Source organism: Ornithorhynchus anatinus, chromosome 2, assembly GCF_004115215.2.
Source record: "Ornithorhynchus anatinus isolate Pmale09 chromosome 2, mOrnAna1.pri.v4, whole genome shotgun sequence".
Taxonomy (NCBI): domain Eukaryota; kingdom Metazoa; phylum Chordata; class Mammalia; order Monotremata; family Ornithorhynchidae; genus Ornithorhynchus; species Ornithorhynchus anatinus.
In genome coordinates, this window is record NC_041729.1 from 12731735 (window position 1) to 12757323 (window position 25589).

The 25589-nt window shown below is 43.2% G+C and overlaps 1 protein-coding gene across 1 annotated transcript in view; it reads left to right on the plus strand.

Annotated features, from left to right (window-relative positions):
- The window catches only part of TMEM132D (transmembrane protein 132D), a 545527-nt gene that overhangs the window by 360066 nt on the left and 159872 nt on the right, over positions 1 to 25589 (plus strand). The window contains exon 4 of the mRNA XM_007655786.3: positions 8121 to 8304. Within this exon, the coding sequence (XP_007653976.2) occupies positions 8121 to 8304 (184 nt within the window). The remainder of the gene's footprint in view (positions 1 to 8120; positions 8305 to 25589) is intronic.

Below are 25589 nucleotides of genomic sequence, written 5' to 3' on the forward strand. Positions count from 1 at the left end.
AACCCCTGCGTTGTAGGATATTTCCAAATGGTTGTATTGTCGGGCAATTCTTGCGGTTCCAGAAATCTAATTAAATATTTAAAAGTAGAATGTCAGCTGTGCTAGAGTTAAAATGATTAGATCATATTTTGGATTTTTAAAATTTATTTTAATCATGTTATTTGTTAAGGGCTTATTATGTGCCAAGCACTGTACTAAGTGTTGTGGCCCTTAAGTCCCTGACTAGTTATTTGGAATCCCAACCAACTCCAAGCCTGACTGACTTGAAAGATGTAACTCATTTCTCCATCATCTGAGTGCGAAACCATGCAATTCACTGCTTCTTCTAATGTTCTCTGTTTCAGACTTCGCTATATCAGCTGATTTTCTAAAATCTATTCCTGCTTGAAAAATGGCCTTCTGGTATAGACAGCAACTCAGAAGCATCCCAAAATGCCAGGGAAAGTAAAAGAGTTCTCAAATGCCAAAGACTTTTTTCAGATCCTCACGCGAAGTGTCACAAAGTCAACTACTGTTCGGGAATGTGGAATTGGTCTATCTTAAGAGGGCCTTTGAAGGACAGCCCCTTTTATTGGAAAATGGCGATTTGGATATTGCTAGGTGTATTTGCAAATATTCGTTGCACCCATTTCCCCATCAAACACCACTCTGATTCAATTTTGCACTCATAACTAAGACAGTAACTCAAGTACTGCTGAAGGAATTTATTACCTTACAAATACCTGTTGTGTAGAAAAGGAGACAAAGTACCTGTTCTGTTATTTGATTTCTCGGTGAGGATGCTAGTATGGCTCTGTGGAAAATTTTGTTTTTAGGAAAATTTTGTTTTTAGGAAAATAGTTCCAAGACAAAGGAACTGTTTCTTTATCTGAAATTTTAAATTTTTCTGTAAATGCCGTTAACTAAAAGATAAGGAGTTTGCATTTTTGGTTTCCCTTTGTTCAGGGGATATATCACAAACACACACACGCACACGCACGTTCATTCATTCCATTGTATTTATTGAGCACTTACTTTGTGCAGAGCACTGTACTAAGCACTTGAAAAGTACAATTTGACAACAGATAGAGACAATCCCTGCCCAACAAAGGCACATGCGCACAATGTTTTTAAAGGGAGCGTTCCAAGATTTTGAGTGTTTTGGAGTTCATAATTTTGGTTTTCCATCCTTAGCAGCAGCACTTTTCAGGGGTACCTTGACTCTCACATTCCATTTTTGTGAACTCCTCTCCCCAGTTGCTATTCCCACGTATTTACCCTGATCCCGTATTTCTCCAATTTCTTCATTCCATTATGGAGTTCCTTATCACTTCTGTTGCATCTCCTGGGCTATCTGTATTTAGGCATCTGTAAGAATCTCAAGATGCTTTGTGTTTGAGATTCCACATCAAGCAGAAACTTCTGATCATCAGCTTGAGGGCACTCGGTCAGCTTTCTCCTCATATCCATCTTTGTTATTCCCCATCACTTCAGTTCACACTCTTTGTTCCTCTCAAGAGTATCTACTCATTGTACCTCCTTCTCAGATCTCCCTTCCCTCCACCAAACTCTTGTTCACCCCCTCCTTCCTGCTTGGAACTCCCTCCTCGTTCACATCCGCAGACCCCATCTCCCCATCTTCAAATCTTTGGAAGAAGCTTGGCACCGTAGAAAGACCATGAGCCTGGGAGTCCTTCTGAAATCACTTCTACTCTAAGAGACCTTCCTGTGCAAATTTCTCTTGTCTCCACCATATGTCCCTCCAACTTCAGCACTTTTACGTTGTCTAAGCATTTGGATACTCGTACACCCTCCGAACACTTACCTACTTATCATTAAACCCGATTGCCTCCCCCTTCTTGTAATTTATTTTAAATTGTGAGCTCCTTGGGGGCACAGATCACATCAACTAATTCCACTGTACTCCCCCAAATGCTAGTTCGTTATCGTGCACACAGTAACTCTTCAGCAAATACTATCGATTGATTCTGATCTCTCAGGCTGCCAATCCCTAGGTTCCTCTCTGATTCCCCCTCTGCCGGTCCTCGTTGGTGGGAGATGGAATTTTCAAGCGATATTGCGTGGGAAAGTTCTTGAACCAGTGCGCCCAGGTTTCTCCCCTTCATCTCTTTATCTAAGTGTTAGGAGTAGAGTTTACTCTTGCCTTTTTGTGCCCTTTTTTATGACAGATTTTCCATACCTAAACTTAGTCATCTGATCCCAGCATAACCCTTCAGAAGTGCTCAACTGTTTAGAACATGCCTCAAGCTGCTTACAAAGATGAGTTCTACTGCAAACGCCGCTGTGGTTGACTCCAGGACTTTTGTTCCTCTCTTTCCCTCAGTGACTTTCACCACTTACATTTTGAGTTACAATTTGGAGCACTTCTTTTCCAAATGTATTCCCCTGGCAGATTCAAGAACTTTAAAGCTCCCCATCCCATTTAGGGGATTGGCCATATGACTCTTGTACAACGGCTTTGGAATCCGTAGGTTCATTCAGTCGTATTTATTGAGCGCTTATTATGTGCAGAGCACTGTACTAAGTGCTTGGAATGTACAGTTTGGCAACAGATAGAGACAATCCCTGCCCAACGGCGGGCTCACAGAATAAACGGGGGAGACAGACGACAAAACGAAACAAGTAGTCTGGCATCAATATCATCGAGATAAATAGAATCATAGATATATACACATCATTAACAAATTAGAGTAACTAATAATATATACAAATGTGTACAGTGCCGTGGCGAGGGGAAGGGGAAAGAGCAGAGGGAGGGAGGAGGGGGAATGGGGAGGGGAGGAGGAACAGAGGGAAAGGGATGCTTAGTCTGGGAAGGCCTCCTGGAGGAGGTGAGCTCTCAGTAGGGCTTTGAAGAGAGGAAGAGGCTTAGTTTGGCAGATGTGAGGAAGGAGGGCATTCCAGGTCAGTGGTAGGCCGTGGGCCAGGGGTCGATGGCGGGACAGGCACGAACGAGAGACCGTGAAGAGGTTAGCGGTAGAGGAGTGGAGTGTACGGGGTGGGCTGTAGAAGGAGAGAAGGGAGGTGAGGTAGGAGGGGGTGGTCTTATGGGGTGAGCAAAACTGGCTTCTGACAGTCTCCAGGCCAAATAACTTGGCTGATTTTTAGGCTTCTATCCTAGACTCTTCTACTCCAAGTTCACAGGATTTTTTTTTTCCTCTTTGGAAATGTAGATTAGGTTTCTGTGTCCCATGGGCCTAAGGATTTTCTCTGTCTGGCAACCAGACTTGCCTAGTCCCAAAATAAAGAGGTTAAATAATAATTTATTCAAGGCATCTAATTAAAGAAATGTTTATCCCTTGGCAGAGCCCACTAGTGTGGCATTCATTTTAAAGCTTTTAGCCCCTCTGGGTTTTTGGATTTTCTGGTTTCATTATTGATTGCTTGATAGGTAGACTGTGAGGTCCATGTGTCTGACCTGATTGATTTGTGTATGTCCTGGCACTTAGAACACATTAGCACTTACAGGTTATGTCAACTAATGTGTGAGAATAGGAAACACTTTGAGTGAAGCCAATTCAAAATGGGTCTGGACACCATTTCATTTTAATCGTATAGACACTGTGACCGATTCCCAGCCAGGTCTGGTGCAGTGGGAAAGGCAAGTGAATTCCAAAATGGGAAATGCTGCCAACTTGAAGTCATTTTGCTCCCCTTTCAGAGTGAAGACCATTTTTTTATTCATTTGCCTCTGCTACCTTTTATGTCTAATGCATCTGTCACTTTTATTTTGATTCTCGTGTATTTGTGTTGGTCCTGTCTCCGTTAATTGAGGGCAAGATCATGTCTTTGTCTTGTTTATGCGTTCTTCTGCCTAGCTAGAGTTGATTGACATACTAGTGTAACCATATTCATTCAATAGTATTTATTGAGCGTTTACTATGTGCAGAGCACTGTACTAAGTGCTTGGAATGTACAATTCGGCAACAGATCGAGACAATCCCTGCCCAATGACGGGTTTAGAGTCTAACTGGGGGAGACGGACAAGAACAATAGCAATAAATAGAATCAAGGGGATGGACATCTCATTAACAAAATAAATAGGGTAATAAAAATATATACAATGTTTGGACATGATCACCTAGGGAGTGGAACATGTTCCCTAAATTTTTTTTCTGTACCCCACATAAAGCACCCTAAACCATGTAAAGATGATATTGTTGTTATTATGGTATCTGTTAAGCACTTATTATGTGCCAAGCACTGTTCTAAGCACTGGGATAGATACAAGGTAATCAGGTTGTCCCACGGGGGGTTCACAGTCTTAATCCCCATTTTACAGATGAGGTAACTGAGGCCCAGAGAAGTGAAGTGACTTCCCCGAGGTCACACGGCAGACAAGTGGCGGAGCTGGGATTAGAACCCACGATCTTTGACTCCCAAGCCTGTGTTCTTGCCACTGGCCCACGCTGCTTCTCCGTTGCCCAGTGCCAGTCAGCGGACAAGTGGTGGAGTTGGGATGAGAATCCATGACGTTCCGAGTCCCGGGCCCGTGCTCTGTGTACTTTGCCAAATCACTTGGAGGAGGGGACGTATCATTCATTCAATAGTGCGCTTACTATGTGCAGCGCACTGTACTAAGCGCTTGGAATGTACCAGTCCCGGGCCCCCTGACCTTTGAGGAAAACTGACCTCTGAATTTGTCTGAAGGGCAAAGTTCAGGCTCCCAGAGGGAGTAAGCAAAGATGAGTCTGAGATGTGTGTACATGGAAACTGTAAAGGCCGGTGAGAGTACAGAGCAGTAGATGGGGCGCACAGAGGGTAGGTACAAACACCAGAAGGGTAAATTGGCTATGGGAGAGAAAAAGAATAAGGGCAAAGACCTTAAAAAGAAATGGAGATCAAAATGGGGTGTTTCAAAGCAAACTACTGTTCACAAGCTGTGGTTGAAATTAATCAAAGATCTCAGCATGGAGCACAGTATTAGTGCAGACAAGAGTAAATGTGAATTAACCTTTGGGAGCCGTCCAGACACCAACGCTATTTCTCTGAAATAGCAAAATTCCCAGATAAGGCTGTAAAAAATGTCTTCCTGGTCCAATTATTGTGAAAATGAGCTCTAAATGTGCTTTTTCCCCCTAGTTTCAAAAAAGAGCAACAAATGAGAAACAGCGGGACCTAGTAGAAAAAGCAAAAAACAGGGAGTCCAAATACCTGGGTTCTAATCCCGGCTTTGCCATTCACCAATGTGTGACCTTGGGAAAGTTACTTAACCTCTCTGTGCCTCAGTTTCCTCATCTGTTATAATGGGGTTGAAATACCTGTTTTCTTCCCCTGTAGATAGCGAGCCCCGTGTGGGATAGGGACTGTGTCCTGTCTGATTGTGTCTATTCCCTGGTGCTTAACGCAGAGTTTGGACTATAGTAAGCACTTAAAAAAGTACCACAATTTTCTATTATTATTATTATTACTATTATTATAGCAGGGTAATGGCCCAGGATAACAGCATCACCACAGCCTAGTCCAATCCCCTAAACCTACTTCACGATGGTCTCAGACATGGGTGGGGAGGAAGAAGAGGTGGGCTTCAGCTCTATGACGTGCTCCACCCCTTAGGCAAGCCCCCAAATTATAACAAACCTTCCAGGCACCACTTTTATCTTTTTTCCAAAAAGACTAAATTACACGGTTTCAAGAACAGTAAACGTTGCAAGGAACCACACGGGAACTCCAAGGTCAAGAATAATGTAGCATTCAATGCTGCTTTGCAAATTTTCCCTTTTATGTGTTTGACGTGAGGCAGTGAAGAGCGAATGCAAGGTGAATCATCCGGTGACATTAATTCAATGAATGGGAAGCGGAGGCAAAAAAAGCTTTTTTTTTCCATTCTAAACAGGCTAGAGTCCACTCGCTATAATTAGTCCAAATGTTCCTCAAGCTTCAGACCAAGATCTCCAAGCTCTTGAGAGCTATTTGCCCGTATGCAAAATGATAAAAAAAAAATTCCTGGGTATCCAGGGAGTGGTTTTGAAGCAGGCTCCTGTCACAATCTCTGCTAATCAAAGAATTGAGCGGTCCAACTCCTTTTCTTCAAGAGCCAAGAAAGAGTCCTGCAAGGTTTCAGAATGTTTTTTGTCATCTCCTCTCAACAGATGCAGGCTATTATTTCTATCTCTCCCAATTCATCTGAGATAGCAGTCCTTATGCGGGTTGTGATCCCCTGTAATTGTGACTTTCATCTCTGGCCGTCAGAACTTAGAGACTCACGTGTATCTCCCTTGCGTGGGCTTCTTTCAGTCAAATACCCAAACTCCTCCATCTCATCACCCCCACCCCTGTAATAGAGATTATGGAAAATCTTTCCATTGGCCCTGAGAGGGCCTCCATGGGAAATCAGTGAGATGTGCTGGGGTTGGCTTTTGCTTGTGATAGAGAGACTGTTCAGTATTTCTGCCACATAACACAAAGCCTGCTTATCACTCTATAAATGCTGGGCCCTTGCGCTCCTTTCCCAAGATGTGAAATTAGAATTTTTATAGAAAGATTTCAGAAGCTGTTACTGCTTTTGCTCTGTGCTATACCAAGATCCTCCCTGAGCCACGTCTTCTATTTATTTCCACATCCTTTAGCTTCCTCCCCACAGTTTCAGGATCAAGAATGGTCGACTTCAAGGAGCTTGTCTCACTGACCACGTAAGGTCGATTTCTTTCTACTATCATTATGTTGATGACTAAAGGATCGCCAGCTGTTTAGCCTAAAGCCATAGCTGGAATATTCTCCCTAGGTTCACCAAAACTGAATTTTTCCTGAAGTTTTAATCGGCCCAAGTTTATTTTTTAAGCATCAGGTTTCCACTCTGTGGGAAGGGGTAAATGGCGTTCTCACTTGCCTATCTGAAAGCTCTGCTTCCATCTTTCCTCTCATTGAAACCCACATCCATCCTATAATGCTTTACTTTTTCATTGTGGTATTTGTTAAGCATTTACTATTTGCCATCTACTATACTATAAGAACTGGGGTAGATGCAAGATGATTCATTCATTCATTCAATCGTATTTATTGAGCGTGTACTATGTGCAGAACACTGTACTAAGTGCTTGGAAAGTACAATTCAGCAATAGAGACGATCCCTGACCATATTGGGTTTACAGATTAGAACACCGGATAATCAGATCAGAAACAGTCCCCATAATAATAGTAATAATAGTAACGATGGTATTTGTTAAGCACTTACTATGTGCCAAGCACTTGTCTAAACACTGGAGGGGATACAAGGTGATCAGGTTGTCCCTCGTGGGGGCTTACAGTCTTATTCCCCATTTTAAAGATGAGGTAACTGAGGCACAAAGAAGTAAAGTGACTTGCCCAAAGTCACCCAGCTGACAAGCGGCGGAACCGGGATTAGAACCCATGACCTCTGACTCCCAAGCCCATTCTCTTTTCACTGAGCAACGCTGCTTCTCCCCATCCCCCATAAGCCCCTCAATCTAAGGAAAAGGGAGAAGAGATACTTCATTATCATTTTAAAGATGAGGAAACTAAAATACAAAATTAAATAACATGCTCAAAGGTCACAGAGCAAGTAAGCACCTTAGCTGGAATTAGAACCCAGATCTCCTGACTTTCAGGCCTGGGCTGATTACTCTTGACCATGCTGCTTACCCAAATGAGTGGACACCATCTGATCCTTATTTCACTTCATGATTTCTTACAACCCGTTTTCCTCAATTTTGGTTGTATTAGCTTATATGCTTCAGAGTAATCTCTTTACATGATTTGATATTTCTTTGCAGGAATTTTTGAGGGAGGGAGATAAGGAGAAATTTTCATTTGCCGATGTGGGGAGGCAAAGTTTCGATTAATTCGAACAAGTATGTTTTCCTAAAAATGGTAGGGGCAGGGCTCTGCACACAGCAGGCGCTCAATAAATACGATTGAATGAATTGGAACGACCTGGAGATGCCTAGGAGTCCAGCATAGTCTAGGCTTGTTGGAGGGTACATATTGTTGCCATATCCGATTCCTAATGATGCTTTATTTCTTCAATAATTGTCTGGGCTTCCTTCTCCTCAGCTAATGGCCATCCATGTACACATGTGGTCGTGTGGTGGCAAAATGGCTCCCTGCCCTGTCACACTGAGCGTGTCCATCCACTTACTCAGTTTTTCCTTCCCCTCCAGCGCAAATGGTCCTTCCTATGAAGTTATGCAGATTGACATAGAAATCGAAGATGTGAGTGACCTGCCGGCAACCCAGCTGATCACGTGGCAGGTCGAATATCCCGGAGAGATTTCCTCTGACCTGGGGGTGTCAAAGATATACGTGAGCCAGAAGGATTTGGTTGGAATCATCCCGTTGGCCATGGTGAGATTATCTCCATTGCTTTGACAACAGCGGGGGTGGATTTAAGACTGTGGGTAGCTTCCTTTGATATTGGGAAAGGGGAGAGGAAGGGAGGCCACTGAGGTGGGAAGGACAGAGGTATTTCCAGAGCCCAAGCGAAGTGGACATTGAGTCATAAACTTCTGGTGGCAGGAGTGTCAATCGGTGTTGGGAGATGAGTGGGAGATTGCCAAGATGATGCAATTAAGCGCAGTCTAGGAAGACCAAGACATTTTTTAATTTGTGAAAGAAATTCTCACCTGTGATCAGAGAGTTGGGCAGGGAAGACCAGCTGTGTAACTCTCTACCTCCATTTTCCTCTTTGTAAAAGGTCTTTTGCAGCGCTTATCGGAAGATTGCACTGAAAACTTCCGTAGCTCTGTGATTCCCCTTGCCAGAGCAAGACTCAGCCCCTTTCGGCCTACAGAGACTAGAATGGAAAAAGAAAACTTGAATTTCTTCTGAACAGACTGGATATGGCCAGATTTTGACTGGAGACAATATCTTGAGTTTTCTCCCCTTTCTAAATTACCTTACTGTCAGAAGTGAAGTATGAGTTGACCTATCAGTTGACTGCCTAGTGCCTACTCCATGCCCATCCATTAGAAAATATTGACAGCTGCTATTATGTAGTGGTGAAAGAAAACCAAAAATCAATCTTCCAATAAAAAAGTAACATGGACAGTTGCCTAGTGACAGCGAGTTAGTTATTATGCCATTATCAGAGGTGGGGGTGTTACTGTGGGATTCAAAAGAACAGTGAAGCGATTAAGACCTTTGTATCTATTTGCCTCGTAAAAAACTTTAAATTTCCGTTGGTACATTACTACTGTACTACTACTACATTACTTCTCCTTTTAGGGTTATGGCTGCTTCCAATGCTGAGAAAGGCAGCACATTTTGTCTTGTTAAGTAATCCTTTGAATTGGGTCTTTTCCACGAGAAGCAGTGTGGCTTAGTGGAAAAAGCCCGGGCTTGGGTGTCAGAGGTCATGGGTTCTAATCCTGCCTCTGCCAGTTATCAACTATGTGACTTTGGGAGAGTCACTTCACTTCTCTGTGCCTCAGTTACCAAATCTGTACAATGGGGATTAAGACTGCGAGCCCCACGTGGGCCAACCTGATTACCTAGTATCAATCCCAGTGCTTGAAGAGTGCTTGGCACATAGTACGCGCTCAACAAATGCCATCATCATTATTATTATTATCATAGCTTGGTTGACCTTTGAGCAGATTACCAAATGGGTCTGTGAACACAGAGAGAAAGGAAAAGCTGCCGACCACTCAGATCTGCCTTGGGAAACAAGGACCTGCAAGTTTTAACGCCCAGTTTCCCCATCCACTGTGGAATCATTCTCAGCCCCTTTACCTTTAGAGTTGTCTGTTGAAATCCAGGTTTGAAGCTGCCTTCTACCACTTTTGAATATTTAAGGGAGGGGCTTTGAAGAAGTATTTATCATATCATTCCATGATAAACTTTGCTCCTGTAATAACAACCTATTCACTGTGCTTCGCTCTCATCTGTCTCAAAATCAGCTTTTTCCTCACGAGTGACCTCCCCCTTCACATCTGATGTTTCTCTCCCTATCTTTAAAATCCTACTGAGAGGATATCTCCTCCAGGAAGTGCTCCCTGACTAATCTCTCCCCACTGTAATTTCCTCCTGTCTTCATCACCAAGGCACTCTAGTCTTCACCTACTAAGCAGGTAAGAACTCACCCCTCATTTGTTCACTCATTGTATTTATTGAGTCCTTACTGTGTGCAAAGCACCGTCCCCAAATGCAGCACCTATGTTCTTATCCTTTAAAACTCTGCTGCTTTACCGATCTTAATATATCTTAATGTCGGTCTCACCCACTGTATTGTAAACACCTTGAGGGCAGGGGTCATGGCTATTCACTCTGCTACATTCTCCCAAGCATTTAGCATAGCGCTCTGCAGACTGGAAAAGCTCAATAAATGGCATTGATTGATTGACTGTAAGCTCTTAAAGGATCAGTGAACAAACTGGAGTTATTTGCTTGGAAATTTCTGAGTTTTGCCAGGAGTTTCCAACCAACGTTCCTCAATGTGTATCATTTATTAGGGCAACAAAATCCCTCTGGGTCTTTAATAAATGGAGTCAGGCCCCATAGATTTATTTTACCAACTGAAATCATTGTCGGTAAATTCAGAGCTGCAAAATCAGAGGTCATTATGTGAAGTCCACTTCTGCCGTTGGTAATGTTGCAAAGTTTCTTTTTTTCTTTGTGGCATTTAAGTGCTAACTATGTGCCGGGCACTATACCAAGCACTTAGATACAAGCAAATCAGGTTGGACACAGTTCCTGTCCTACGTAGGGCTCACAGTCTTAATCCCCATTTTACAGATGAGGTAACTGAGGCACAGAGAAGTTAAGTGACTTGCCCAAGGTCACACAAGTGATAAGTGGTAGAGCGGGATTAGAACCCAGGTCCTTCTGACTCCCAGTTCTGTGCTCTGTCGATCAAGCCGCAGTGTTTCTCCACAGGAAAAGAATGAGAGTAATCATAATAGAGAAGCAGCTCATAGAGAAGCAGTGTGGCTCAGTGGAAAGAACCCGGGCTTGGGAGTCAGAGTTGTGAGTTCTAATCCCGCCTCCGCCGCTTGCCAGCTATGAGACTTTGGGCAAGTCACTTAACTTCTCTGTGCCTCAGGGACCTCATCTGTAAAATGGGGATTAAAGCTGTGAGCCCCACGTGGGACAACCTGATCACCTTATATCCCCCAGCGCTTGGAACAGTGCTTTGCACATAGTAAGCGCTTAACAAATACCACCATTTATTTGTTTTTATTTTAATTTCCGATGAATCTGGAGTGACTGTGACCTCTGCAAACTGACTAGGATAGCAACAAAGAGAAACACCAAAGCATCAGGCATTTCAAAATCTCTGCAACATTTTACCTTACAGTTTTGGTCCTCCAGGTGAAGACTCTTCAGTCCCTCCAAGTTCTTTGCTGTCAAGGATTAGAGGTCTCACTTTCTCAGCTTTAAAGAAATGAAAACATTTACAGAAATGTTTGAAAACAAACACCTCCCCCAGATGAACAGTAGTTATCACCCAGAAAAACAGAAGTGAAAAACAGAACTCTTTACTGATTTTGCTTCCTGAAGAATTGAGTTTGTTTTATATTAGACACTGTTGATCCTCGTTGGTTGTAGAACACATTATTTCATGTAAGAAAAAGCTCTGCCTCATAGTTAATTTTCACAAGGATTTTTTCTCTCTTCTAATGTACTGTAGATTTTTCCCAGGATAAAACATAACAAAGCATTCTGTCCCATCCTTTCCAACCCAATAATGTAATATCAAAGGTTTTATTGCATACTGTGTTCAGGAATAATGATTTACTCATTCCACCATACAGGTAAACTTGGTTGAATGGAATTGGTAGAGTCAGAAAACACCCCAAGAGAAAAAAAGATCGTTAAATTCTGATTAACACTCATCTAATCGTTTCATATTCAGAGCCATACATTATATCCGGATGCAGAGAAATGTTCTTGCTTCCATTAAGGGTGGAAGTAATTAGGATTTGTGTTATAATGATTACATTTTCCTGGTGGTCGGTACAGATTTCCTGTAGCAGCCCTATGTCTTTCTTTCTCCTTCTCCGGCCCCTGCTGAGCCCAGTCTGAGCGATGATACCCGAGCTAACTCAGGAACCTGGAGGAGTGGGACGATGTTCCACATGTTATGAATGTGAATGCCATTCTCAGTGGCCCCTTGTGATGCCTGGATACACATAGGTTTTCTTAATATTCAAATGGATCCCTCTCCAATTGGTTTAATCACCTCCTGAGACTCAAATGTGTTTTTGGCAGGGAAATCAATGCAGGGTGGCCACTGTTTTGCTAACTTGTTTCATCTGGCATCTCTCTCTCAAGCTTGGCTTGCCATGGAATACCCATTTAGTCGGAGCCCGGTTAACCAAAGTGATTGTGATTTTGTCGTTTAAATGAACTTGGGGCTGGAGAAAAGGGATGAAGTGTGTCTGTTCATGTACAGCAGAGTTATGGCAGCATCTGTGATCAAAACTGCCCCTTTTTTTGCCTATACTAAGGGCTTACTATATCAGAGCACTGTGGTAGATACCTGATAATCAAATGAGTCATGGAGGGCTCATGATCTAAGAAGGGATACATAACAGGGGTGAGATTTGCGTAAGAGGCATTTGATTGTAGTACAAATGTGCCTGGGCAGCCTGTCAGATTTACCAATCCCTAGTAGAAAGGGTTGAATTACCACCCAACAGGGAGCCACGTCCTGGTGATTGACGTTTGCCAGGAGCCTGGCCTGACCTGCTCTGCTCCCTGACTCCACGATCCACATTCGGGAAGCAGCGTGGCTTAGTAAACAGAGCATGGACCTGGGAGTTGGGAGGACCTGTGTTCTAATCCCAAATCTGCCCCTAGTCTCCTGTGAAACCTTGGGTAAGCTCCTTCCCCTCTCTGTGCCTCAGTTACCTCATCTGTAAAAGGGGGATTGAGAGTGTAAGCCCCATGTGGGACAGGGACTGTGTCCAACCTGATTAGCTTGTATCTTCCCCAGTGCTTAGAATATGGCACATGGTAAGCCCTTAACAAGTGCCATAATTATTATGATTTTTTTTACATGCATCCCAATGGAGGAAACCGTTCATTCAGTCGTACCTGTAGAGCGCTTTCTGTGTGCAGATCACTGTACTAAGCGCTTGGAGAGAACAATTCAGGAATAGAGACAATCCCCTCCCACATCATCCTTATAGTCCACACATCGGAGACTCTGTCCGCCAGCCTCTCTCATGGATCCTTTCCCCTAAACCTCCACCTCGGGTGTCAGCTCCAGAGGAAGGGCCTGGCTAGCCTCTGCACCCTGCTGTCGCCGAGGGGGTCACCTCAGGTTTGCTGGGGAGAATGATGAGCACTAGCTAGTATTTCGCTGTAGAAAAAAACTGCAGATAAAAGGGAAAGAAATAATAGAGAGCTTTGAGGACAATAGGCGTTTTTATTTCAAGCAATGAGGAAAGGATATTCATTCATTCATTCAATAGTATTTATTGAGCGCTTACTATGTGCAGAGCACTGTACTAAGCGCTTGGGATGAACAAGTCGGCAACAGATAGAGACAGTCCCTGCCGTTTGACGGGCTTACAGTCTAATCGGGGGAGACGGATAGACAAGAACAATGGCACTAAACAGCGTCAAGGGGAAGAACATCTCGTAAAAACAATGGCAACTAAATAGAATCAAGGCGATGTACAATTCATTAACAAAATAAATAGGGTAACGAAAATATATACAGTTGAGCGGACGAGTACGGTGCTGTGGGGATGGGAAGGGAGAGGTGGAGGAGCAGAGGGAAAAGGGGAAAATGAGGCTTTAGCTGCGGAGAGGTGAAGGGGGGATGGCAGAGGGAGTAGAGGGGGAAGAGGAGCTCAGTCTGGGAAGGCCTCTTGGAGGAGGTGATTTTTAAGTAAGGTTTTGAAGAGGGAAAGAGAATCAGTTTGGCGGAGGTGAGGAGGGAGGGCGTTCCAGGACCGCGGGAGGACGTGACCCAGGGGTCGACGGCGGGATAGGCGAGACCGAGGGACGGCGAGGAGGTGGGCGGCAGAGGAGCGGAGCGTGCGGGGTGGGCGGTAGAAAGAGAGAAGGGAGGAGAGGTAGGAAGGGGCAAGGTGATGGAGAGCCTTGAAGCCTAGAGTGAGGAGTTTTTGTTTGGAGTGGAGGTCGATAGGCAACCACTGGAGTTGTTTAAGAAGGGGAGTGACATGCCCAGATCGTTTCTGCAGGAAGATGAGCCGGGCAGCGGAGTGAAGAATAGACCGGAGCGGGGCGAGAGAGGAGGAAGGGAGGTCAGAGAGAAGGCTGACACGGTAGTCTAGCCGGGATATGACGAGAGCCCGTAATAGTAAGGTAGCCGTTTGGGTGGAGAGGAAAGGGCGGATCTTGGCGATATTGTAGAGGTGAAACCGGCAGGTCTTGGTAACGGATAGGATGTGTGGGGTGAACGAGAGGGACGAGTCAAGGATGACACCGAGATTGCGGGCCTGCGGGACGGGAAGGATGGTCGTGCCATCCACGGTGATGGAGAAGTCTGGGAGCGGACCGGGCTTGGGAGGGAAGATGAGGAGCTCAGTCTTGCTCATGTTGAGTTTTAGGTGGCGGGCAGACATCCAGGTGGAGACGTCCCGGAGGCAGGAGGAGATGCGAGCCTGAAGGGAGGGGGAGAGGACAGGGGCGGAGATGTAGATCTGCGTGTCATCTGCGTAGAGATGGTAGTCAAAGCCATCTCTACGCAGGATAGCCACTGGTGGTTTCTGAGGGGAGTCGTGTATTCTATTATCAGTCTGCCTAGAACAGGGACCCGATGGAGAAAAAAACAGCCTCGTAGACTTGGAATCAGGTTTTATGTTCCCACTCTAGTAGTGGGGAGGGCTCCTGTAAGAATGATACGTATTCCTTTTACGCGATTCCTCGTCCCGACTCACGCTCCGTGTCCAGTTCCTCCCTCCGTACTCATCCTTTCCCCTGTACCTGCCTCTCTGACTGTAAGCTTGTTGCGGGCAGGGTGTGTGTCTGTATTTTCCCAAGTGCTTAGTACGGTGCTCTGCACCCAGTTTGCCCACGATTAACTGACCGACTGATTCCGAATGGCTATCTTTGCTTAGTTATCCATTATTCATTGGTATTTATCGAGCACCTGCTGTGTGCCGAGGACTGTACTAAGGGCTCGGGAGAATATAAAGAGATAGAGCTGCTAGGCACAGTTCCTTCCCCCAAGGAGCTTACGGTCTAAAGGGGAGTATAATTCTGGCAACACCTTTCGACCAGTTTTGTTGGGTTGATCACAATTCAATATATAGACAGCCCCATCTAGCACTGACTGAAGGGGAGGGAAGTTTCTTTGTCCTTTTTTTTCCCCTTGCAAATGAAAATGTAAGTGGTTTCCAGAGAGCCACTTATTTCTCAGAATGTTTTCCTGGGATGGAGATTTTACAGGAAAAAAATGCCAAGAATTAGTTTGCATTTAGAAGTGAACTGCAAGTTACCCCTTCAGCCGTCCTCCTGGGGAGGACGGAGTGTAGTGATTTCCCCGGACAAGAGTTTACTAGAGATTTGAACACAAGCTAATATCTCTGAGGTTTGAACACTAACTAACGTCTCTTGAGTTCATAACTCAGTTCAGTTCTTGCCTGAGGCAGACTTGATAATTAAGCTCACTAGCAAACAATGCAGTGAGACCTACACTAGACTGAAATGAGCAATTTTCACCTTTTCAGAGGCGGTGCAGAACACCCATTCTTCTGTTGTTTATTCATCTCCAATGCCAACTTGGAAAAAATGAATATCACCCACGTCTGTAATTAACATTTTTTTTCTTGCCTTTCACTGAGTCCACTGGACAGTGTCAGAGTTTGTTTGTGGTAAAGGCAGCAATAACCTTTAAATTAACCTCGCTCTAGCTGAATTGAAATTAGGACAGGCAAGGGACCTAGAAACTAATTTAGCAGAGAGCTTTCCTTTACCTTCCAGCCTCCTGCTTTGGCCCAGAAAGGAGATGCCGGGGAGATTCCCCCATCTCCAAGCCTCCCAGATAAGGAGGTGGAAAAGTGGAGCAAGAGCGGAAAGGGAATTGAGGACTAGAAACTGGAGGATGGGGACATTATGAGGGCTTTATGGGCACAAGACCTGAGTGACACAGAGTCAACAAATTCCTTGCTGCTTCCCACAGTCCCCAGTCCTCTTTGCTTTGCAGAAAGGACCACTTATCCACTCTTCTAGCCGGTTTCGGGATTTCTGCCTCCTCACACCACTCCTTTTCTGGGCTATGATGTAGACAACTAAAGAAACTAAAGGGAGAAATATCAGAGACGTCAAAAAGCCATTTTTTCAGTGGTACCTGTTAAGCATTTACTGTGTGCCAGACATTGTACTAAATGCTGGGGAAAATACAAATCTCTGTCCCACATGGGCTCAAAGTCTAAATTGAAGGGAGGAGGATTTTATCCCTATTTCACAGGTGAATTATCTGAGGCACAGAGAGGTTAAGTGACTTGCCCGAGGTCACAGAGCCGACAAGTGATAGAGCCAGGATTAGAACCCAGGACCTCCAACTCCCAGGCTCATGCTCCTCCCGAAGGCCACATTGCTTCCCTTATCTTGGCCCTTCTGCCTGTCCATTTGCCTGTGCAATCAAGTCTTTAGGTATATGGCATTTTGTAAAGATCCATAGGTAGTCAAATATATAGCTATAAGCACAAAGATATTACAATCAGTAACTCTTTGGAGAGTTGAGGGTTTGCGGGGGGAAAAAGCATGGTGTAGTGGATTGAGCACAGGCCTGGGAGTCAGAAGGTCATGGATTCAAATTCTGATTCTGCCACTTGTCTGTTGTGTGGCCTAATTATATTGATTGATATATGTATATATATATATATATATATATATACACTTTTAGACTAATACAATATTTTGTATGTATTTGAACCATTTGTAGGTCACCTTGATCTAAAAGTATCTATGAAGAGTTTCCCTCAGGAAGAGGGAGTTTAAATTAGTAACTTTTAAAAAGGTTTGAAATTTCCTGTGCTTTCGAGATTCCCCCATTAAGACAGGCAGGATTGCTGCATTTTTCGCTCCTTTTTCCTTGTAGTAATTAGGTCATGAAATGCAATACATACCTAATTAACATAAAATCAGTGGTGATTATTCTCACTGCTTGTTGCTCTTATCTAGACTATAAAAGGAGATGAGGAAAAGGAGAACTTAGAATTTTCCACCTGAGGAAAAGCGCATCCTTAAAATTTTTCAGAAAGTAAGTATTAAGTGAGAGCGACTCCTCTGCTGACCTGTGTTTTGGACAATGAAATGGCAAGCCGAACAAGTGGGAGACAGTGGAGCCTCGTGGAAGAGCATGGGCCGGAGTCCAGAGATCTGGGTTCCAATCCTAACTTTACCACTTGCCCGTTGTGTCTCCTTGGATAAGTCACCTAACTTTTCTAGGCTTCAGTCTCCTTATCTGTAAAATGTGGACTAAATACCTATTCTCCCTCACCCTAAGAATCTGAGTTTCCAGTCTGATTCATTCACTGATTCATTGAGTAGTATTTATTGAGCGCTTACTATGTGCAGAGCACTGTATTAAGCGCTTGGAATGAACAAGTCTGAATGAAAGATCTGATTATCCTTCATCTACCCCAGGTCTAGCACAGTGCTTAACACATAATAAGTTCTTAACAAATATCACTATTATTATCATTATTTGCATTATTTTTATTATGGCCATCACTTTTATTGTTGTTCTTATGCCACTTCTTACCAGCAAGCATTTAGAACATTAGATCCCAGATAGGAAAAAAGCAAGGCATTTGTTATCTTACCAATTCAATAACATTCCTTTTGTCTCTGTTTTCGATAATATCGTGGAAGGGTTTTCCATATTTAGGGTGGAACGTCTGAGTTTACTTAATTTTGAGAGGGTTTCTTTTTCCTTGAAATCTTCAGCTGCCATCTGACTAATCCCATAATAACTAGTAAGGATACAAGGCAGCAGACAGGACACCTAGTTTGTGTTTGAATTGGAGACTGAGTGACAGGAACGCACACTGGCTCCTGGCAAAACGGCTGTCAGCAGAGCAACTTGTTTGGAGCTCCAGAAAGCCAGTCCCCTTGGAACAGGAAGCAAGAATGCACTTAGCTTGCTTATAAATTAAAGTCGAAGAAAAATGTATTTTCGGGACGACTGTGATATTTTTTCCAAAGTGAAAATTACATTGAGTTTGCCCCATAAAAATGTGCATTTGAACAGTGTTGAAACAGACTTTTTCCTTCAAATCTTGGACCTACCATGTACTTTCTAGGATGAAAGTGATTAGGCAAGCTAGAAGATTAAAAGATGCTGGCCTAGCAGAGTGTAGAGAAACTCCACAGAGATGGTCTCTTAATCAGTCAATCATCTGAATTGAGTGTCCTATGAGCTGACTCTTGGGTTCAGAGTGAGGTTTACCCTGAGTATAAGTGGGTGGCTGGAAAAGACTGGTGTGTGATTAATTATCTTACCACAATGGATGCATTTCAAGATGATCCCTTAATGCGGTACTGGGGATCCCCCGGGCCCCATTTTCATTTCTACCGCAATGTGTCACATATCTTTCCAAATCCTCTGCCTAAGACCTCAATCCAATCCTCTGCCCACCAGATCACTCTGTCTGCTCTTGTAGGCTTCCAGCTGCCCACAGCTCTGCCAGATTTTTCCGAGGTTTTATTCATCATCTCTTTAAAATGTTTCTTCTGTCCTACTTAATATTTTATGGTCCCCAATCCCCACTTCAGTTTATCATACAGCAGCTGTTCTCCTCACATAGCCAGCAAGCCTTGCTCTAATGATGATGGCATGATTTGAGCCAAGATCTTGCTTTTGGAGATCTGCAAGTCAGATGGTATGTAGGTGACTCTTAGGTACATGTCCGTACTTGATTTAAGTGACTCCTCATCTAGATTGTAAGCTTCCTGTGGGCAGGGAATACATCTACCAACTCCGCTGCATTGTACTCTCCCGTGTGTTTAATACAGTGCTTTGCACACAATAAATGCTCAGTAATTACCACGGATTGATTGATTATTATTGCGGTATTTATTAAGCGCTTACTGTTTGCCAGGAACTGTGTTAAACACTGGGGTGGAAACAAGCAAATTAGGTTGAACACAGTCCCTGTCTCGCATGGGGCTCACAGTCTTAAGCCCCATTTTACAGATCAAGTAACTGAGGCCCAGAGAAGTGAAGTGATTTGCCCAAGGTCACGGAGCAGACAAGTGGCAGAGCCGGGATTAGAACCCGTGACCTTCTGACTCCCAGGCCCACGCTCCATCCACTATGCCGTACTGCTTCTCTTGATTGATTGATGGAGGATAGACTGGCATGGCATATTGCAATCAAGAAAGAAGTCGCTCGTGTTGAGCCCAAAGCCTTGCAAAGATTTGGAGACAAGGAGGTAAAAGTGAAAACAGGCATTTACAAAAAAAAATCAAACATCATAATACAGCAAGGGATAGGCAGCATTTTGGTGTGCACAGTGCTCCAGATCCGTAGGATCCACGGTGGTCTTTTCTACAACAGCTTGACTCAGAGATAAATTTCTCCATCAGCGGCATCTTCAAGGACAAAGGACAACTTACATATACAAGGTCCTCACTAAATGACATCACTACTCGTAGTAGTTTTTCTCGCTGGTAGTGAAGAGCAGAGTCTCATCCTTCTTCTAGAAGCTTTTTTCACAGTTTATTACTTACGTGTACTTCCTATAGGTCTTCTAGTAATATGTAACAAAGGCTGCCATTTGTATGTGATTACCTTGTAAGCTTTTCCTTTGCTGGAAAGCTTTATTGCAGGCTTATTATTCAATAACAATAATAATAATAATAATATTCAATTTCCTTATTCAATAAGGAAAGCCTTATTGAAGGCATCTCCTCCACGACTCCTTTCCTGACTGTCCTGATCTCTTCTTCTCCCTCTCCCTTCTGTGTTGCCCTAATTTGCTCCCTTTTATCACCCCTCCCTCAGCCCCATGGCACTTACATAAATCTCCATAATGTATTTATCATATTAACGTCCATCTCCCCATCTAGACTCCCTTGCTGTGGGTAGGGAATGTGTCTACCAACTTGGTTATATTGTACTCTTCCAAGTGCTTAGTCCAGTTCTCTACACACATTAAGTGCCCAAAAGATATGATTGATTGATCCAAATTCTCAAATTTTGGGGAAAGATGACTTTTTTTTTTGATAATCCTTAAGAAACAGGTGAGGTGTGAACACCCACAATCAAGAGAGCAAGCATCATTTTAGGTGAAAGAGCTTCCGTTTCTACTTGGACACGCAACTGATATATTCAGAATGTTTTCCAGTCGAGACTCTGTTGGAAAACATCATTAAGTGTAGACAGAATTTATAAGGAGGGATCTAGGCATGATCCTTCATTATCTGAAATTGTTTCCCACCTGGGCTACCACCACTTGCACTGAGATCTTAGCTTGTTCTGGGCAGGAGACATGTCTACAAATGTTGTTATGTTGTACTCTCCCAAGTTCTTAGCACAGTGCTCTGCGCAGAGTAAGCACTCAATAAATATGACATTGATTGATAGATTAAGGAAGTACACTGACTGATCCATTGCGGCATATCTGAATTTAAATTTGGAGTTGGTGATTTGTATGTTTGGAATAGGCTTTTGAAAACTTCCAAGTGTGCTCATTTGCAAGCTGTGAAATTATTATCGAAATAAATTGTAGTGAGTGTAAAATCAGGTAATTTGACAACTTGTATACCAGAGCCCAAGAGATCTTGAATTTCATTTCTCCGTAGAATAGTCATTCTTCGGATGGAATTAATTGGATTTTTCCTAAATTACGGAAGTGTGGTGTGATGCTTTGAAGTCTGTATATGAATTGGAGGAAACCCCTCAGCTGAGAGCTATCCCTGTCAAATTACTTTTTTTTTTGCATTTAATCTCTTTCTGAGTAAATGAACTAAATTATCTAAAAGACAGGGGAGCCCGTTCTTTCTCATGGGTGGATGAAAGGCAAGCTGGTCAATAGGGGAGTGTTTGGGGCAAATGTATTGGAGTGATATTAATTATTTTTAGCAATTATCTGAAGTAACCAATTGCACATGTGAAACTCACTTCTTCCCTGCCCTTGTAAGTCAATCAATTAGAGTTTATCAAGTGCCTATTAGAGGGAGAACACTGTACCACCAACTTTATAACTACTAGAGAAGAACCTACCCTCCAGGAGATTCCCTCCTACCTGTCACACAAAACAAATATATCATATTAATAACATACAAATACATGAAGCATAATTGAGGGGTGCAATGTGGAAGTTTAAAATTGGGGCCCCACTGGCATGCATATGAGGGGTAGGGGACGGTGATGATTATCATTCTCTCCTGATCCTGCCTCCCATAATGCTCCCACTGATAGCCTAAAACATATTAGACTGTAAGCCCCCCGTTTAGACTGTAAGCCCATCAACCGGCAGGGATTGTCTCTATCTGTTGCTGAATTGTACATTGCAAGTGCTTAGTTCAGTGCTCTGCACATAGTAAGCGCTCAATAAATACTATTGAACGAATGAATGAGTATTAAAAACATGGAAGGTGAAAAGGGAGGAAAATTTGGCCCTCTTCTTTTTTGGATTCCTCCGCTCACTTCAGAAGCTGCCTGGGTAGAACGTCTGTTCTTGGACCAAGGCACAGACAGCAGAGGAACAGTGGAACTCAAGCTGGAGAAACATATTCACATCATTTGCAGAGGTATACGACTGGGAATAGCCTGGGTGATTGGACTAATAAATCAGATGGGATTCATGTGGCTCATTTTGCAGCTGCTATTTCCTGGGAAAGAAAGAATAGAATTCACTATTGAGAGAAGTCGCATGACCTAGTGGAAGAAATATGGGCCTGGGAGTCAGAGGACCTGGGTTCTAATCCCAGCTCTGCCAGTTGCCTAGAGAGTGACCTTGGGTGAGTCATTCTCTGTTCCTCAGTCATTCTCAGTTTCCTCATCTGTAAAATGGGGATTCAATGCCAGTTGTCCTTCCTTCTTCTGAAAGCTCCATGCGGGATGGGGACTGTGTCTGATATGCATATACTGTCTTTACCCCAGGGCTTAGTACAGTCTTTGACACGTAGTAAGTAATTAACAAATGCCATGATTATTATCATTAGCTTCCTATGATTGCCTTACATTTCCATATATCTATATAACGTTTTAAAATGGCTATGAGGCTAGGAGGACTAAGGCAAGAAAATAGCCTGGTTTAGTGGATAGAGCCTATACTTGGGACTCAGAAGGACCTGAGTTCTAGTCTCGGCTCTGCCATTTGTCTGTTGTATGACCTTGGGTAAGTCACTTCACTTCTCTGGGCCTCAGTTACCTCATCTATAAAATGAAGATTGAGACTGTGAGCCCCATATGGGATTCATTTATTCACTCAATAATATTTATTGAGCACTTACTATGTGCAGAGCACTGTACTAAGCGCTTGGAATGTACAATTCGGCAACAGATAGAGACAATCCCTGCCCAATGACGGGCTCACGGTCTAATCGGGGGATGTGGACTGTGTCCAACCTGATGAATTTGTGTCTACCTCAGTACTTAGAAATGGTACCTGGCTCATAGCAAGTGCTTAACAAAATGCCATAATAAAAAAAAAATTATCTGGTTTGGTCTTGGTGGAGCCAGAAAACCTCTAACTCTTGCTACAGTTGAGTAATGTAATAATAATTGTGGTATTTGTGCCAAGCACTGAGGGGAAAATTGAAGATAATCAAGCCAGACTTTGTCCTTGTCCCACACGGCGTTTTCGTGGGGAAGGGAAGTTGACTAGGAATTTTCCACGTACTACTTTTTAAACAACGGATCTCCTAGCCAACAGGAAGTGCTCTGTACTTAGTAGGAGAAGATGACCAGGACAACGGTCCTGCTCCTTGAAGATAAGAGAGTACAAAATCCATCATTCAGTGTGTGGAAGCCTACCTCATTGTAAAGGGGGATTTCAGGGCTTAAGGCATAGAGAGCCCGTGAGTAAAGGCTTTAAAGGAAGGAGTGTTCTCAAAGGTGAAGCCAAGAACTGAAGAAGAGAGTGAAAATTTCAATATGATAACCTCTTTGATATTGGCTATATTCATGTGCCACCCCTACTGTGTTGGGCTTTGAAAAATTACAGGTACTACAGACGCTGTGAAGATGGCAAGAATAAGGAGACTGAAAAAATTGGGTGTAAGCATTCTAAATGGTTAGACATGTAAGATATGTAAATGGGAAAAACACACTCCGGATCCTTTTCGTACCTCATACAAATAGCTGTATCATAAAAAATCAGGATGACTGCCCTGAAGGAGAATTATTCAAAATTGCTACCCTGGAGATAGACTAGTTACAGTTCAAAGCGACTTTTTACGGAACTTATTTTTCCTAAACCTGTCAGCCAAAAAACCCTGTGAAAGGAAGTATTTAAACCACTCTGTATGTTAGATGCAAATCCGTTTTCCTGACAATTTGAAAATGGAAATGTTAGACTGTCAAATGATACAAATTTGCAATGAAATACAAGTGGCATAAAAAAGCAACATATGGAAAAGCAATGGAATGATTAAGGAAGAGATTCTGCTGTGCAAGTTACAAGAGTTGAGAACCTTAATTCTACACATAAATCCTCCATTTCCATTAAGAATATGTGTATGAATAGCTGTTTTATTTGCCCAAGTAATGCTCCATATACACTGCATAACATGTGCAGTCTTTGAAATTCATGATTGTGAGACATGATTGAATACACTTCAGACGTATAAAAGCAGGTGGTGAATTTAACCTTGCAATAGACTATGTGGGATAAAGATACTGAAACACAGACACTGGGAGAATCCTCGATTGGAGAAAGCCTTTGACAATCCATAAACGCCATTCTTCTTATCCGGCTAAGCAAATTCAAGGAGCAAAACTACATTTAAAACACATGCCTGGTAGCGGAGATTGGGAGAGCGATCTGAAATGGAGAATGCGACCAGGAAATCCACTGATTCAGCATTTGAACTGAGAGACGGGATTCCCGGTCCCAGCTGTCACTGGCTACGTGTTCTTAACTTCTCTGGGCCTCAGCATCTCCATGGTATCTCCCAGGATGGACCTGGGTGACGGAGAACCTGGGATATAATTCCAGCCTTGACACTTTCAAGGCCCTTAACTTCTGTGTGCCTCAGTTTCCAATCTGTAATGTGGGGATTAAATGCACTGTTCCCGTCTCCTACCTAGACTGTGGGACAGACTGCCAGGGCTGATTATCTCGTATCTAACCCAGTGCTTAGTAAAGTGATGACAAATACTAAACGCTTAAATACCATCATTATTATGCATCTTTGAAAAAGATCCACAAGTGCTCTTCTCACTACCTTTTTAAGGGATCATTTAGATGCTTCAAAACACATTCAATCAATCAATAGAATTTATTTAGCACCTGCGTAGTGTAAATGGATGGAGGGAGGTCACTTGCAGCCAGATATATGTTCCCGGCCCTCAAGAAATATACTATCTGACTGCACTTTCGTGCTGATGAAATCTTCCCGGTGCAGAGAATGTTTGTTCCTGTGCTAACTCCCGGCTTTTTCCTCTTAGTCTTCTGAGATTTTCGGGTTGCTTTCTTGATTATCTGATTTGACTGCCTATTAAACTTCGATGAGTCTGTAATGATCTGTACTTCTGTTTTTTCAAAAGGAACTTAATTGCTCAATCTTTAAGACTCCTTGCGACCTGATTTTTTCAGACAAATTAGTAAATACGAATTTTACAAAAAGGAAGATCAAAGACTAATCGCACTCGGGGTGGAATTCGTTTCCTCTCCAGCTGGCCAGAGCAGTGAAGCGTGCTATTTTGCATTTGGATACATTAGAGCATTACACCTTGAGGAAAAGACTGAGATGTCCTTACTCAACCCCAAACTCTTTTTTTTTAATGTTTTTCTTAAGCGCTTACTATGTTCCAAGCCCTGAACTGAGCCCTGGGGTAGATACAAGATGACCAAGTTGGAAACAGTCCCTGTCCCACATAAGGCTCACAGTTTTAAGCCCCACTTTACTGATGAGGTCACTTGGGGATAGAGAAGTGAGGTGACTTGCCAAAAGTCACTCAGCAGACAAGTAATAATAATAATAATAATAATGTTGGTATTTGTTAAGCGCTTACTATGTGCCGAGCACTGTTCTAAGCGCTGGGGTAGACATAGGGGAATCAGGTTGTCCCACGTGGGGCTCACAGTCTTAATCCCCATTTTACAGATGAGGGATCTGAGGCACAGAGAAGTTAAGTGACTTGCCCACAGTCACACAGCCGACAAGTGGCAGAGCTGGGATTCGAACTCATGAGCCCTGACTCCAAAGCCCATGCTCTTTCCACTGAGCCACGCTGCTTCTCAGTGAAACAAGGATTAGAACTCAGGGCTTCTGACTCTTTTATAGATGGCATATTTTAAGCATGTATGTGATAAGCACTGAGATAGAGTCAAGACTATCAGATTGGACACAGTCCCTTCCATATAAAATGTTATTCTTAGAAGCATAATTAGTGCTCTAGAGAAATTAATTTATTGCCAGATGAAGACTGTTGAGTACCTACTTATACTCATCCTCGGCACTTATGTATGTTTTTAACTGTACATTTAATTATTCATTTTGATTAGTCTGTAAATATTTTGTTTGTCTTTTCC